We start from the raw sequence: 14,063 nt of genomic DNA, 5'->3' as shown, positions 1-14,063 counted from the left end.
GTGCTGGTGTGACCATTATGTAGGGCAACACATGCTGGAACAACCGCTCTGTAGGGCAACAGAGGGCTTGCAGGCTGTGTCATATCGGTGATCGAGAGCCTGAAGACTGTATAATGTCTGTGATCGAGGGCTTGCAGGCTGTGTCATGTCTGTGATCGAGAGCCTGTAGGTTGTATCATGTCTGTGATCGAGAGCCTGTAGGTTGTATCATGTCTGTGATCGAGAGCCTGAAGGCTATGTCATGTCTGTGATCGAGAGCCTGAAGGCTGTGTCATGTCGGTGATCGAGGGCTTGTAGGCTATGTCATGTCTGTGATCGAGGGCTATTAGGCTGTGTCATGTCGGTGATCGAGGGCTATTAGGCTGTATCATGTCAGTGATCGAGGACTATTAGGCTGTATCATGTCGGTGATCGAGAGCCTGTAGATTGTGTCATGTCGGTGATCGAGGGCTTGTAGGCTGTGTCATGTCGATGATAGAGAGCCTGAAGATTGTGTCATGCAGGTGATAGGGGGCTTGTAGGCTGTCATGTCGGTTATAGGGGACTTGTAGGCTGTATCAAGTAGGTGATCTGGGGACTATGTCGGCAGTTTATGTAGGTGATCTGGGGACTATGTCGGCAGTGTCATGTAGATGATCTGGGGACTATGTCGGCAGTTTATGTAGGTGATCTGGGGACTATGTCGGCAGTGTCATGTAGGTGATCTGGGAACTGTGTCGGCAGTGTCATGTAGGTGATCTGGGGACTATGTCGGCAGTTTATGTAGGTGATCTGGGAACTGTGCCGGCAGTGTCATGTAGGTGATCTGGGGACTATGTCGGCAGTTTATGTAGGTGATCTGGGGACTATGTCGGCAGTTTATGTAGGTGATCTGGGGACTATGTCGGCAGTTTATGTCGGTGATCTGGGAACTGTGTCGGCAGTGTCATGTAGGTGATCTGGGAACTATGTCGGCAGTTTATGTAGGTGATCTGGGAACTGTGCCGGCAGTGTCATGTAGGTGATCTGGGGACTATGTCGGCAGTGTCATGTAGGTGATCTGGGGACTATGTCGGCAGTGTCATGTAGGTGATCTGGGAACTATGTCGGCAGTATCACGTAGGTGATCTGGGGATTATGTAACAAAGAATGAATAAAATACAGCTTTTATGAACAGAGGACAAGATATTAGTGTTGTTCTATCACAAATGTCTCAACGGGACAATGGCATAAGACATGGATACGAATGGGATATTTTGTTTTTCATAATTACGAGACTGAGGTCAGTGTTGACTCTTTGCATACAGTTGATCTCACGGCCAAGGTATGAGGTGTTCACATCTGCGTTGCTAGCGTATTGAGTAATCAACTCAAGGTCACGCCTTTGTCGCGGCACGTGTGCATTTGGGTGACGATGAAGAGGCAGACGATATTTGTTGTTTAAACGATTGTGAATCTGCAACGCGAACAGCATTACAATTGTTAAAATCTAAACTGAATCATGTGCGTAGTGGGACAGTTTTGAGGCATATGTCGAAATTATATCCATTGATCACTTAACGTAACTACCATCCTACTCCTCCCACCAGTCATCTTCACATTTACACACTTACATACACACACTCACATACACACACTCACATATACACACTCACAGACTCACATACATATACACACATACACACACACACTCACACACATATACACACATAAACGCACATTAACACACTTACACACTCACACACATACACGCACATACACCTCACTCACACACATAGACCCACACACTCACATATCCATACACACAAATACACACACACACACTTTTACACTCACATATACAAACATTTACACACTCACATACTCAAAACACTCACATACCCTTCTCATTCTCCCCACTCACACACGTACAGGTTCTCGACCTCGCACACACACACACGCGTTCACACACACGTTCACACACTCATTCACACACATACACACTCTTCTCATTCTTCCCAGCCCCACACACGTAAACATTCACGACCTCGCACACACACGTTCACACACTCACGTGTTCTCAAACTTACACCCACACAATCTTCCCCTTTCGCCCACTCGCATGCTCCCACACTCACTCTCTTCACAGTTCACAGTGAGTGTTTCCCGAACAGTGGCACTGTGTGAATTCGCTTAATTCATCTACAAAAAACATTGCAAATTAGATTATCTACCAATCTGAAGACAACACAATCAATTCCATTCCGTAAATTAGATCACATGAATCTTTCACTCGTTACAAAGATATAACATTGTCTTCGTGTGACGATGTCTTAAACTCCAGTCTTGTTAACACTAGTCCGGCTGTAGCACTGCCCAAAGCTTGTAACACCCGTCTGTGATATAAAGGCATTGTCTTCATATGACCAATAGGTCACGTATTGTCATGTCACAAACAACTGTGTGACGTATTGTTTCCATTTCACAAACAGTTAAGATATTGATTGTTCTAATTCACAAAAAGCTAACGTTTTATATTCATGTCATAAACAGCTGACGTGTTATCTGGATGTAACAAACGGTTAATGTATTAACCTTCATATCACAAACAGCTAACGTTTAAACCTTCATTTAACAAACAGCAAACAAATTAACCTTCAAATCACAAACAGTTAACGTATTAACCTTCATATCACAAACGGTTAACGTATTAACCTTCATATAACAAACAGTTACCGTATTAACCTTCATATAACAAACAGTTAACGTATTAACCTTCATATCACAAACGGTTAACGTATTAACCTTCATATAACAAACAGTTACCGTATTAACCTTCATATCACAAACAGTTAACGTATTAACCTTCATATCACAAACAGTTAACGTATTAACCTTCATATCACAAACGGTTAACGTATTAACCTTCATATCACAAACAGTTAACGTATTAACCTTCATATCACAAACAGTTAACGTATTAACCTTCATATCACAAACGGTTAACGTATTAACCTTCATATAACAAACAGTTACCGTATTAACCTTCATATCACAAACAGTTACCGTATTAACCTTCATATAACAAACAGTTAACGTATTAACCTTCATATAACAAACAGTTAACGTATTAACCTTCATATCACAAACGGTTAACGTATTAACCTTCATATAACAAACAGTTACCGTATTAACCTTCATATCACAAACAGTTAACGTATTAACCTTCATATCACAAACAGTTAACGCATTAACCTTCATATCACAAACGGTTAACGTATTAACCTTCATATCACAAACAGTTAACGTATTAACCTTCATATCACAAACAGTTAACGTATTAACCTTCATATCACAAACAGATAACGTATTAACCTTCATAAAAAAACACTTAACGTATTAAACTTCATATCACAAGCATTTAAAGTACCATCTTCTTGTCACAAAAGTTAACGTACTATCTTCGTGTCACATGCATTGTGTGACAAAATCTATAATCATTCTAGTCATGTGTAAAATGTCAAGGGTCTTCGTGTGACAACTTTTCAAGAAGCGCTGAACCCATATCACTCACTCAGGTAACAAATAATGTTTGGTAAATTAACAAATTCAGAGTTTACGAGTTGTCTCTGTGTAGAATATTAACAGACTCGTGTATTGCCATCTTGTGTCAAATAGAGAGTTCGCGTGTCGTCTCTATGTGGGATATTTAAAGACCCGTGTATTGGCATCTTGTGACAAATTAAGAGTTCGCCTGTTGTCTCTATGTAGACTATTAAAAGACCCATGTATTACCATCTTCTGACAAAACAAGAGTACGAATTTCGTCTCTATGTGAGATATTAAAAGACATGTGTATTGCCATCTTGTGACAAATTAAGAGTTTTCGAGTTGTCTCTGTGTGGAATATTAACAGACTCGTGTATCGCCATCTTGTGACAAATTAAGAGTTCGCCTGTTGTCTCTATGTAGATTATTAAAAGACCCATGTATTACCATCTTGTGACAAAACAAGAGTACGCGTGTCGTCTCAATGTGAGATATTAAAAGACATATGTATTGTCATCTTGTGACAAATTAAAAGTTTACGAGTTGTCTCTGTGTGGAATATTAAAAGACCCATGTATTGCCATCTTGTGACAAATTAAGAGTTTACGAGTTGTCTCTATGTAGATTATTAAAAGACCCATGTATGAACATCTTGTGACAAAACAAGAGTACGTGTGTCGTCTCTGTTCAGAATATTAACAGACCCGTGTATTGGCATCTTGTGACAAATTAAGAGTTTACGAGTTGTCTCTGTGTGGAATATTAACAGACTCGTGTATCGCCATCTTGTGACAAATTAAGAGTTCGCCTGTTGTCTCTATGTAGATTATTAAAAGACCCATGTATTACCATCTTCTGACAAAACAAGAGTACGCGTGTCGTCTCAATGTGAGATATTAAAAGACATATGTATTGTCATCTTGTGACAAATTAAAAGTTTACGAGTTGTCTCTGTGTTGAATATTTACAGACTCGTTTATCGCCATCTTGTGACAAATTAAGAGTTCGCCTGTTGTCTCTATGTAGATTATTAAAAGACCCATGTATTACCATCTTCTGACAAAACAAGAGTACGCGTGTCGTCTCTATGTGAGATATTAAAAGACATGTGTATTGTCATCTTGTGACAAATTAAGAGTTTACGAGTTGTCTCTATGTAGATTATTAAAAGACCCATGTATTGCCATCTTGTGACAAAACAAGAGTACGTGTGTCGTCTCTGTTCAGAATATTAACAGACTCGTGCATTGTCATCTTGTGACAAATTAAGAGTTCGCCTGTCGTCTCTTGGTGGAATATTAAGACCCGTGTATTGGCATCTTGTGACAAATTAAGAGTTCGCCTGTTGTCTCTATGTAGATTATTAAAAGACCCATGTATTACCATCTTGTGACAAAACAAGAGTACGCGTGTCGTCTCTATGTGAGATATTAAAAGACATATGTATTGTCATCTTGTGACAAATTAAGAGTTTACGAGTTGTCTCTTGGTGGAATATTAACAGATTCGTGTATCGCCATCTTGTGACAAATTAAGAGTTCGCCTGTTGTCTCTTGGTGGAATATTAACAGACTCGTGCATTGTCATCTTGTGACAAATTAAGAGTTCGCATGTCGTCTCTGTGTGGAATATTAACAGACTCGTGCATTGTCATCTTGTGACAAAATAGAGAGTTCGTGTGTCGTCTCTTGGTTGAATATTAACAGACTCGTGTATTGCCATCTTGTTACAAATTAAGAGTTCGTGTGATGCGTCTGTGTAGAGTATTAACAGACCCGTGTATTGCCATCTTGTGAGAAATAGAGAGTTCGCGTGTCGTCCACATAAGGAATTATTATATTAAAAGACCCGTGTATTGCTATCTCATTACAACTTAAGACCTCACATTTCGTTTCTGTGTGGAATATTAACAAGTCCGTTTTGTGACAAATTAAGAGGTTTGAATATTGTCATCTTGTGACAAATTAAGAGGGTTGCGTTTTGTGTCAGTTTGACGAATTAAAAGGTTTAAGTATTATAATCCTTGCAGACAAATCAATAGTTACTTGTACTGTCTTCGCGTTGGTACAGACTCTTTATGATATTACATTTTATGGACGCAAGTTTTGTAGAAATCGTACACAGAGGTTAGGCTCTTGTATGCGAGCGCGTGATGAGGAGTGCGCATCTGTGTTCGTACATGGTGTTTTGTAACGCGCTAAGTAGGTGGCCGCCTACACCGAGATGATAAGAGAGACATCTCCCCATACCATGTCTTTAACAACCAGTTATGTCTACTTCAACTTGAGAAAGCGTTAATCTAATTGGGTGGAATGAAAAGGGAATTCTGCTTAATTAAAGACGTGGCGGGTGTCTGTAATAGCGCCATCGAGCGACAGTGACAACACCGCGCACTTCACGTCATCAGACATGCTGATTAAACTAAAAAAGACTGATTTTTATCATTTAAGTTAGACGTAATAATACCGTTACTTTTAATGTCAGAATTTTGAAGAGGCGTCATAAGCCACGGCGTGTCCTTGGGGAGCGCTACATCTCAGCCACCACGCCAACATGATAAAGGGTAATCGCCTGAACAACACCTTAAATTAAGTGCCGACATTAAATCATTTTTTTAAATCTTTCGGCATTAGTTGACACAAATAGCAAACTTGATACGTTTCCAACTTATAGCTCCAATGGAGGGTAAAACTAATTGAAGAACTATGCAGTTGGGCCCGGTCGACCCCATTGCCAAAGCCGCCGTAATTGGCTGTGCCAAGTTGGCTCGTCGGAAACCTATGATGGTGGGTTCGAATCCCGGTTCGGCCCGATTAAATTTCCATGTTTGTCAGCGCAATCACCATGCTTGCAGGTTTCACCAAAGTGCTAAACATGTAAGACATGCTTTACTTCGGGCTTTCAAGATTCAAGATTCAAGATTCAAGATTCGATTCTTTATTAATTTCAGTATTTTGGGCCATGTGGCCTAGAGTACAATAACAATTACAATTACGTCACGTGGTGTCAGGAAAATAAATACAGGTAGTCTTATTTCACATTAAATACATGATTTAAGTATAAGGACAAAGCCTTTACAATGTTGATATTTTTGGAGTTGAGTAGATTACATAAACTGTGATGATCATGATGGACATTGGATAACCAAGGCAAATAGTGGTTTCTGACAGAGGAATATTTTGAACATATAAACAAAACATGAAATTCTTCCTCTAATTGCCTCCCTTTACAGTGGGTACATAGATATAGACTCATGTCTTCATTTGTATGTTTTGACTTTCGTAGCTTGTTAATCTTAAAACCGTGTAGCGATATTCTGAATTTACAATATGCTCTCCTGAGTGATTTATTCGTGAGATTATTGATGTAAAATTCTGGCTCTTAAAGTGATTTCAAATTTGCATAATGTGACAGATATTTTGATGAATAAATAGAGTCATGCCACTCTTTTGAATACATATCAATCAGCCTTTGTTTTATTTTTAGTAAAAATAGATTTCCATCACCAATATGTTGAGAGATCCATACAAATGAGAAGCCTGAAGAAAAAAATATATATATCTTACATCAGACACCCAGGTGTGTTTATCATTATCATCTAACTGTTTAAGTAGATTGTAACATTGTTTTGGATATCGACATGGGTTCATCCGTATTTTCCGATACAAAGATAATTTTTAAAATAGGACGTATGTACTTTTTCTATACATTCATAACATTTTGCCCCCCCGATTTCAGCCCCATGAAGTAATATAGGAGCAATCTTACAATCAAACATTGTACAAGCTGTTTCGAATGTTATATAGCTATTTCTTTTGAAAGCATGATACTTCGGGCTTTTATCCCACATTAAGCACTGAAACGTTTGAGGTAGCGTTCGCTCGTCACGCCAAAGTCCCGGGTTTGATTCTGTACTGGGGTTCAATGTGTGAAACCCGTGTATGTATTCTCCTCCCTGTTATTGGTGAAACCTTTCTTCACTTAAGTACAACTGCTACCTGTCTTCCATGTAGACCGTATTCCTCCCTATACCACTTGGTACCAAACTATCTACGTGTAAGGGACAGATACCAACATGCATCTGTTATATTTGAATATGTTTGTACCGTGTGTATCTATGTTCGGCAAGGGGCGGTGGGGTAGTGTTGTGGTTAAAGCGTCCTCTTGTCACGCCGAAGACCGGGTTCGATTTTCGACATGGGTACAATGTGTGAAGCCCATTTCTGATGTCCCCCGATGTGATATTGCTGAACTATTGCTAAAAGCGGCGTGAAACCTTACTCACTCACTCACTCTGTTCTGCAGGTACACATTTCATTGTATGGCAAAAGTGGCACTTCACAGTACCCAGAATAGTACCAACATGGCTGATGTTTTAAAACGAGGAGCGTGGCTAGAAGCAAAGCATTCGCCATGAAATATCGCTTTCACCGCACTCTCGTAAATCCTAATTTCAGCGTTTCCCTCTGAGTAAGCTAAATCAACACAAATTGCAATGAAATGAGACTAAATGTTCCCTAAAAATCACTCATTCTGTCATTAGTGTCTGGATAAACTACACCGTCGCAATGTCAAACGACCGTCCATGGACTCGAATTACTTTCAGGTGTCCCATTCTGCGCGTATCATTAGTTGGCATGGCAACAAGGTAAAATAGCAGAAGCGTCGAGAAGTGTCTGTCGCTTTGTGAATCTGTTTGAAGAAATGTTCGATTTGGGAGACCCTGTCGTACAAGAGGCGGTGTTACAGGGGGCGGCGTTGGTGTTGTTACAGGGGCGGGGTTGGTGTTGTTACAGGGGCGGGGTTGGTGGTGTTACAGGGGCGGGGTTGGTGGTGTTACAGGGGCGGGGTTGGTGGTGTTACAGGGGCGTGGATGGTGTTGTAACAGGGGGCGGGGTCGGTGGTGTTACAGGGGGCGGGGTTGGTGGTGTTTTAAGGGAGGGGTTGGTGTTATTTCAGGGGAGGGGTTGGTGTTGTTTCAGGGAGAGGGGTTGGTGTTGTTTCAGAGAGAGGGGTTGGTGGTGTTTCAGAGGCGGGGTTGGTGATTTTACAGGGATGGGGTTGGTGTTATTTCAGGGGGAGGGGTTGGTGGAGTTAGAGCGGATTGGGTTGGTGTTGTTACAGGGGAGGGGTTGGTGGACATACTGGGGATGGATTGGTGTTGTTACAGGGGACGGGGTTGGTTGAGTTACAGGGGATGGGGTTGGCGTTGTTACAGGGGATGGGTTGGTTGTGTTACAGGCGAAGGGTTGGTGTTGTTATATAGGAGGGGCTGGTGGAGTAAGAGGGCATTGAGTTTCGGGTGTTATATAAAAGGGGTTGTGGAGTTACAGGGGACAGGGTTGGTGTTGTTACAGGGAAAGGGGTTGGTGTTGTTAGAGGGGAAGGGGTTGGTGGAGTTAGAGGATATGGAGTTGGTGTTGTTACAGGGGAAGGGGTTGGTGGAGTTAGAGGGGATAAGGTTGGTGGAGTTACATGGGACGGGGTTGGTGGTGTTACAGGGGGCGGGGTTAGTGGTGTTACAGGGGGCGGGGTTAGTGGTGTTACATTGGACGGAGTTGGTAGTGTTACAGGGGGCGGGGTTAGTGGTCTTACATTGGACGGGGTTGGTGGTGTTACATGGGACGGGGTTGGTGGTGTTACATGGGACGGGGTTGGTGGTGTTACAAGGGACGGGGTTGGTGTTGTTACAGGGGGCGGGGTTGGTGGTGTTACAGGGGACGGGGTTGGTGGTGTTACATGGAACGGGTTGGTGTTGTTACAGGGGGTGGGGTTGGTGGTCTTACATTGGACGGGGTTGGTGGTGTTACATGGGACGGGGTTGGTGGTGTTACATGGGACGGGGTTGGTGGTGTTACAAGGGACGGGGTTGGTGTTGTTACATGGGGCGGGGTTGGCGGTCTTACAGGGGGAGGGGTTGGTGGTGCTACATGGGACGGGGTTGGTTGTGTTACATGGGGCGGGGTTGGCAGTCTTACAGGGGGAGGGGTTGGTGGTGCTACATGGGACGGGGTTGGTTGTGTTACATGGGACGGGTTTGGCAGTCTTACAGGGGGAGGGGTTGGTGGTGTTACATGGGACGGGGTTGGTTGTGTTACATGGGACGGGTTTGGCAGTCTTACAGGGGGAGGGGTTGGTGGTGCTACATGGGACGGGGTTGGTTGTGTTACATGGGACGGGTTTGGCAGTCTTACAGGGGGAGGGGTTGGTGGTGTTACATGGGGCGGGGTTGGCAGTCTTACAGGGGGAGGGGTTGGTGGTGTTACATGGGGCGGGGTTGGCGGTCTTACAGGGGGAGGGGTTGGTGGTGCTACATGGGACGGGGCTGGTTGTGTTACATGGGAGGGGTTGGTGGTGTTACATGGGACGGGTTTGGCGGTATTACAGGGGGAGGGGTTGGTGGAGTTACGCTGACACAGACCTACCGACAGTCAAGTCAACTTGGGAACCCCACAAGCCAGAAAACGGTATATGTAAATTATAACCAAGTCACCAAGGAACTTTTCACCGACTTGACAGATTATCGATGATAACTCAGGTCATTAGACGACATGCGTCAACTTGTTTACCGTTACAGTTCTCCACTCAGACATACTACACGTGGGCGTTATTAGATTATGGACTTGCACACAGACATATATTAACGGTCGAGAATGATTATCACAACAGGGTTGAAGCGTCCCTAGTGACCACTGTGACACCCTTACCTTCATGTTACAGCCGGGTGACTCTACATTCATTCACCCCGGTTACACTGTAACTTCATATCATCACGCGTAACACTACAGTCTTCTCCCATCATTCTGTAACCTGATACCATCACTCACTGCACTGACCCGTGAATAGAATAGGAGTTTGCCGGATAAGGCGACTATGCTTGTCGTAAGAGACGACTAACGGGATCGGGTGTTCAGGCCCGCAGACTGGGTTGATGCATGTCATCGTATCCCAATTGCGTCAATCGATGCTGATGATGTCAATCACTGGATTGTCTGGTCCAGACTCGATTATTTACAGACCGCCGTCATATAGGTGAAATATTGCCGAGTGCGACGTTAAACAACAAACAAACAAACACTCACGACAATACATTCCACTCCCATCAAACTGTAACCCATCGTTGTCCCCTCACCAAGCGATTTTAAGTCATTTCCCAATTATCATACTTCAGTCATTTTTGGAATACCATACACGGATATCATAAGAACACATGTCCCTACCGTACGCAGCCGCTACCAATCGAATGGCCTGTTAACGGAGGAGCTCAATAACAATCGCTCCTTCATGCTGTACCCTGGTGAGACGATGTACCCTGAAAGATCATGTAGTCATCTTCCCACCCCCAATCTGATGACCTCACCCGGTAGAACGCCCATAAACAAGGGCGCCGTATACCATACCGTAACCAGATGAAATCATAAGAAGACCAAGTTGTTATCCACACATCACATCCTGATGACGTTACCCAACAGGGGGCAGTCTTTGAAAACGGAGGCGCCGTACAACCATCAGTTATCATGCTGGAGGCTGATGAGGACACCACCCATCACTCATTTGATAACCTCACCCGTAAAAGCAAACGGAGGCGCCCACAACATTTTTCTTCATCCTGTACCCTGGTGAGATGATGAGGAGACTTAGCAGTCATCCACCCACCACCATCTGGAGTTCGCGAAGGAGTCGCCCTTCAACCATCTGTCCATCACACTGTACTGAAGTGGCACTGTGAGAATGTGAGTATTGACTACAACCCACATTTAGAGTAATACTGTTTAGTCGCCTTTATTAAGACTGTCATCTCTCTCAATTATGTTCATTGCATTTAAATGATGAAAGGGGTAAATTGGCAGTAGTTTGCGCTTCTCAAAGAGTAGCATCGGAGAACCCGTTATCAAGGTTGCAATCAGAGATCGAAAATCAATGGAACCTAGAGGTCAAAAACTGCCAGTCTGTCAACCGTCCCTTTCTCGGCTTAACTCCACGGGGTAAATCACTTGTCAGAATGGCCCAATGACAATGAATAATATGCATTTCTTTTCTAGGTTACTCTTTAGGGGGTGTGACGTGGGTTTGAAGTGGGGAGTCTGGGACCCGACCTTTGCATATGGTCCCGCTATTTACACGTCTTAAGCAGAGGAGAAGAACACACATGATTGATACGTCATGAGTGTGCGTGGGCAAATCAAAGCAAATGTTGTTTAGGGCATTGAGCAGTAATTGGTAAGATTCAATAACCTGGGATACTCTAACCCTCTTCTAATGCTGCAGAAACAGTAACGATTCCCATTACGTTCAATCAAAGCCGGGCGAAATCGATCGGAGTTTTATTTCAGTAAACTGCATGAGCATGATATTAGATTCTCATGACCAACGATGTCAGTGTGGTTGTGCCTTGACTAAACTCCCGACACTACAGACTTAAGTCAACGTCAAGAGAGACATGTTTAAAACATGAAAGGCAAGGATTTTTCTGGAAACAAAATAATATTTCTTCAGGTTTAACCCCGTAAATTGTTCACTTGACATTTTGGATATATTTTTAAAGGGCAAGTTCACACGGAAATGAACCTATTTTTCTAGTACTTTTTCCACATTAAAAGTGTTAACCTAGTAGTGTCATAGACAAAAATATAAAAATATTACAATTAATTAACATATGTTTTGCATTAAAACGATTTATATTTTTCACATTTACCAAGTGTTCTATTTTCATAACAAAAACACCATGGCTTATGCCCCTTACAATAGGACGTCACTGGTGCCAATTGATAAACATTATGACGTCATCATGCTATGTTAGAGCCGCTTCACGTGGTGTACGTACAGGTGTATGATTCTAGCGTCTCAGATGCCAGCCAGCATAGTGTTATGCTGAGTCACCGCTGCGCCGGAGAGTGTCGTAGGCCATGTTGTTGTACCGAAAACTGGTACTTGATATCTTTTGCGTTGAGAATAGACAGGGATCCAGTTGAATTGGCACCAATTACGTCATAATCTAAGGGTGATAACTCAGGCCTGTTTAGCTCGAAAAACGAAGGCCTCATAACGGCATAGCATTTTCACACTATTGTCAGCTTCCTACTTTCACTGTGAAAAAAATGAGGTTACATTTTCAAACACAGATATTAACTAATTCAAAAATTACGTTTTGTTTAGAAAAAGAAAGAAAGTGATTTTTGCGTGTATACTTCCCCTTTAAAAAAAACATTGTTCGGCTTCTCCTGTAAAGAGGTGACGTGGCCTAAAGTGTTCTTTTCAAACTACAATTCCCCAGAATCCCTGAATATTTAAAGGCCAATCGCTGGTCGCTCCCTCGTGCGAACCTTGGGTAGGAAGGTTCACGGAACATTACGTTCAAATCAAAGTACTGTCGCGCTGATGCCGCCGCCGCCTTTTGCGAGGGAAGGGGTTGGGGGGTTGGGGGGGAGGGGGTGGAAAAGGGGTGCGTGAGTTACGGGAGTAATAACGTCGCCTTAAGCCGCCTGTCATATCACAGCTGTTGGTAATTTAACATGTGAAGAAGGCCTGAAAGGATCAAAGGGGAGCTGGTGGTCAACTAAATGAATTTATATAATTTGCGTGGATGACTTCATTTTCTGCACAATTGCGTCGTTTCGGTGAAGGTTCTGGAACCTTATCAAGGTCGCAGCCAGTTACCGAATTGGTAAACACATCAGGGTACTGGCACGTCCTGGCATTGATAAATCAGAGTATTGACGCATCGGAACACAGGCTACACAGCCTAGCATAGCTCTAGCCAGTGAACATGCTTACGTGCGCTTTGTCCCGTCACTAACGCCAGACATAACACATTCACTATAAGGGGGTTGGGTTGGACATGTTGTGAAAGCAGACAAGGCTTAACTAGCCAGTTTGATTATTGTAATTGCGAGTAACAAATACGATATGTGATGTAACTGTGTAATTTGGCTAAATATATATTCATAATGTTATTAGCAAACATGATACACGCTTCACAAACCTCGAGTAGAATATTAATGCCATATTACAAAGTCCTATTATAAAGTATAGTTAGGTTAACCCGACACAATGACCTACGAGGTCTGCTGCCCCCTCCAAAGGGTCGTTCCTTTCTCCCCAGGCCCAGATCCAACTCCCCCAGGCGCAGATCCTCCTCCCCCATGTCAAGTCCCCCCTCCCCCGGGTCCAGCTGCTTCTTGAGGTGTACCGCCTAATATCAACATGGCCTTGATCGATAATTTTACCTTATGTAATTACGTGCGGCCTAATTACAACGTTACATGACTGTGTGCGGTCTGCGCCGAGCGGAGACTGAAGTGATACAATGGTTCACCTTCTTGCTCCCGTTATCAACACCTCATTGGGCGGCTGAAGTGTTATTAAAAGCTTCGTGGTCTTTATCTAAAGTAATTGTGTGACATGTACAGCAAGAATCAACGGACCTGCTGGCACACAAAAATAGGATCACTAGGAAGCACTGTTGGAAGTCAATGACTTGGTTTGGCAAAAGTGAACTCCCTCTGATCTCTGACAACTCAATCGTGGTCAAAATATCGAGTCAGGATGAAATGCGT

At 43.0% G+C, this 14,063-nt stretch overlaps 1 protein-coding gene across 1 annotated transcript; it reads left to right on the top strand.

Moving 5' to 3' along the window:
• Positions 1-947: 947 nt before the first annotated feature.
• Positions 948-13,720, top strand: LOC139475276 (uncharacterized). The gene is made up of 5 exons (XM_071258509.1): positions 948-996; positions 8,937-9,218; positions 9,254-9,807; positions 10,980-11,126; positions 13,610-13,720. Exons 1-5 carry the CDS (start codon positions 948-950, stop codon positions 13,718-13,720), a joined length of 1,143 nt encoding a protein of 380 aa, XP_071114610.1.
• The last annotated feature ends 343 nt before the right edge of the window (positions 13,721-14,063 follow it).

This window comes from Haliotis cracherodii, unplaced genomic scaffold (assembly GCF_022045235.1).
Source record: "Haliotis cracherodii isolate W230 unplaced genomic scaffold, xgHalCrac1.p SCAF_3, whole genome shotgun sequence".
NCBI lineage: Eukaryota > Metazoa > Mollusca > Gastropoda > Lepetellida > Haliotidae > Haliotis > Haliotis cracherodii.
The sequence above is the reverse complement of the archived record's forward strand: the minus strand, read 5'-3'. Positions and strand labels throughout refer to the sequence as shown.

Excerpts from the sequence above, each read along its gene's own strand:
- LOC139475276 (XM_071258509.1), top strand. The coding sequence starts at position 948 with ATGTCGGCAGTTTATGTAGGTGATCTGGGAACTGTGCCGGCAGTGTCA. Across the intron at positions 9,219-9,253 it reads AGGGGGCGGGGTTGGTGGTG|GGGTTGGTGTTGTTACAGGG; the intron begins TTACAGGGGACG and ends GTTACATGGAAC. Across the intron at positions 9,808-10,979 it reads GCGGTCTTACAGGGGGAGGG|GGGGCAGTCTTTGAAAACGG; the intron begins GTTGGTGGTGCT and ends GTTACCCAACAG.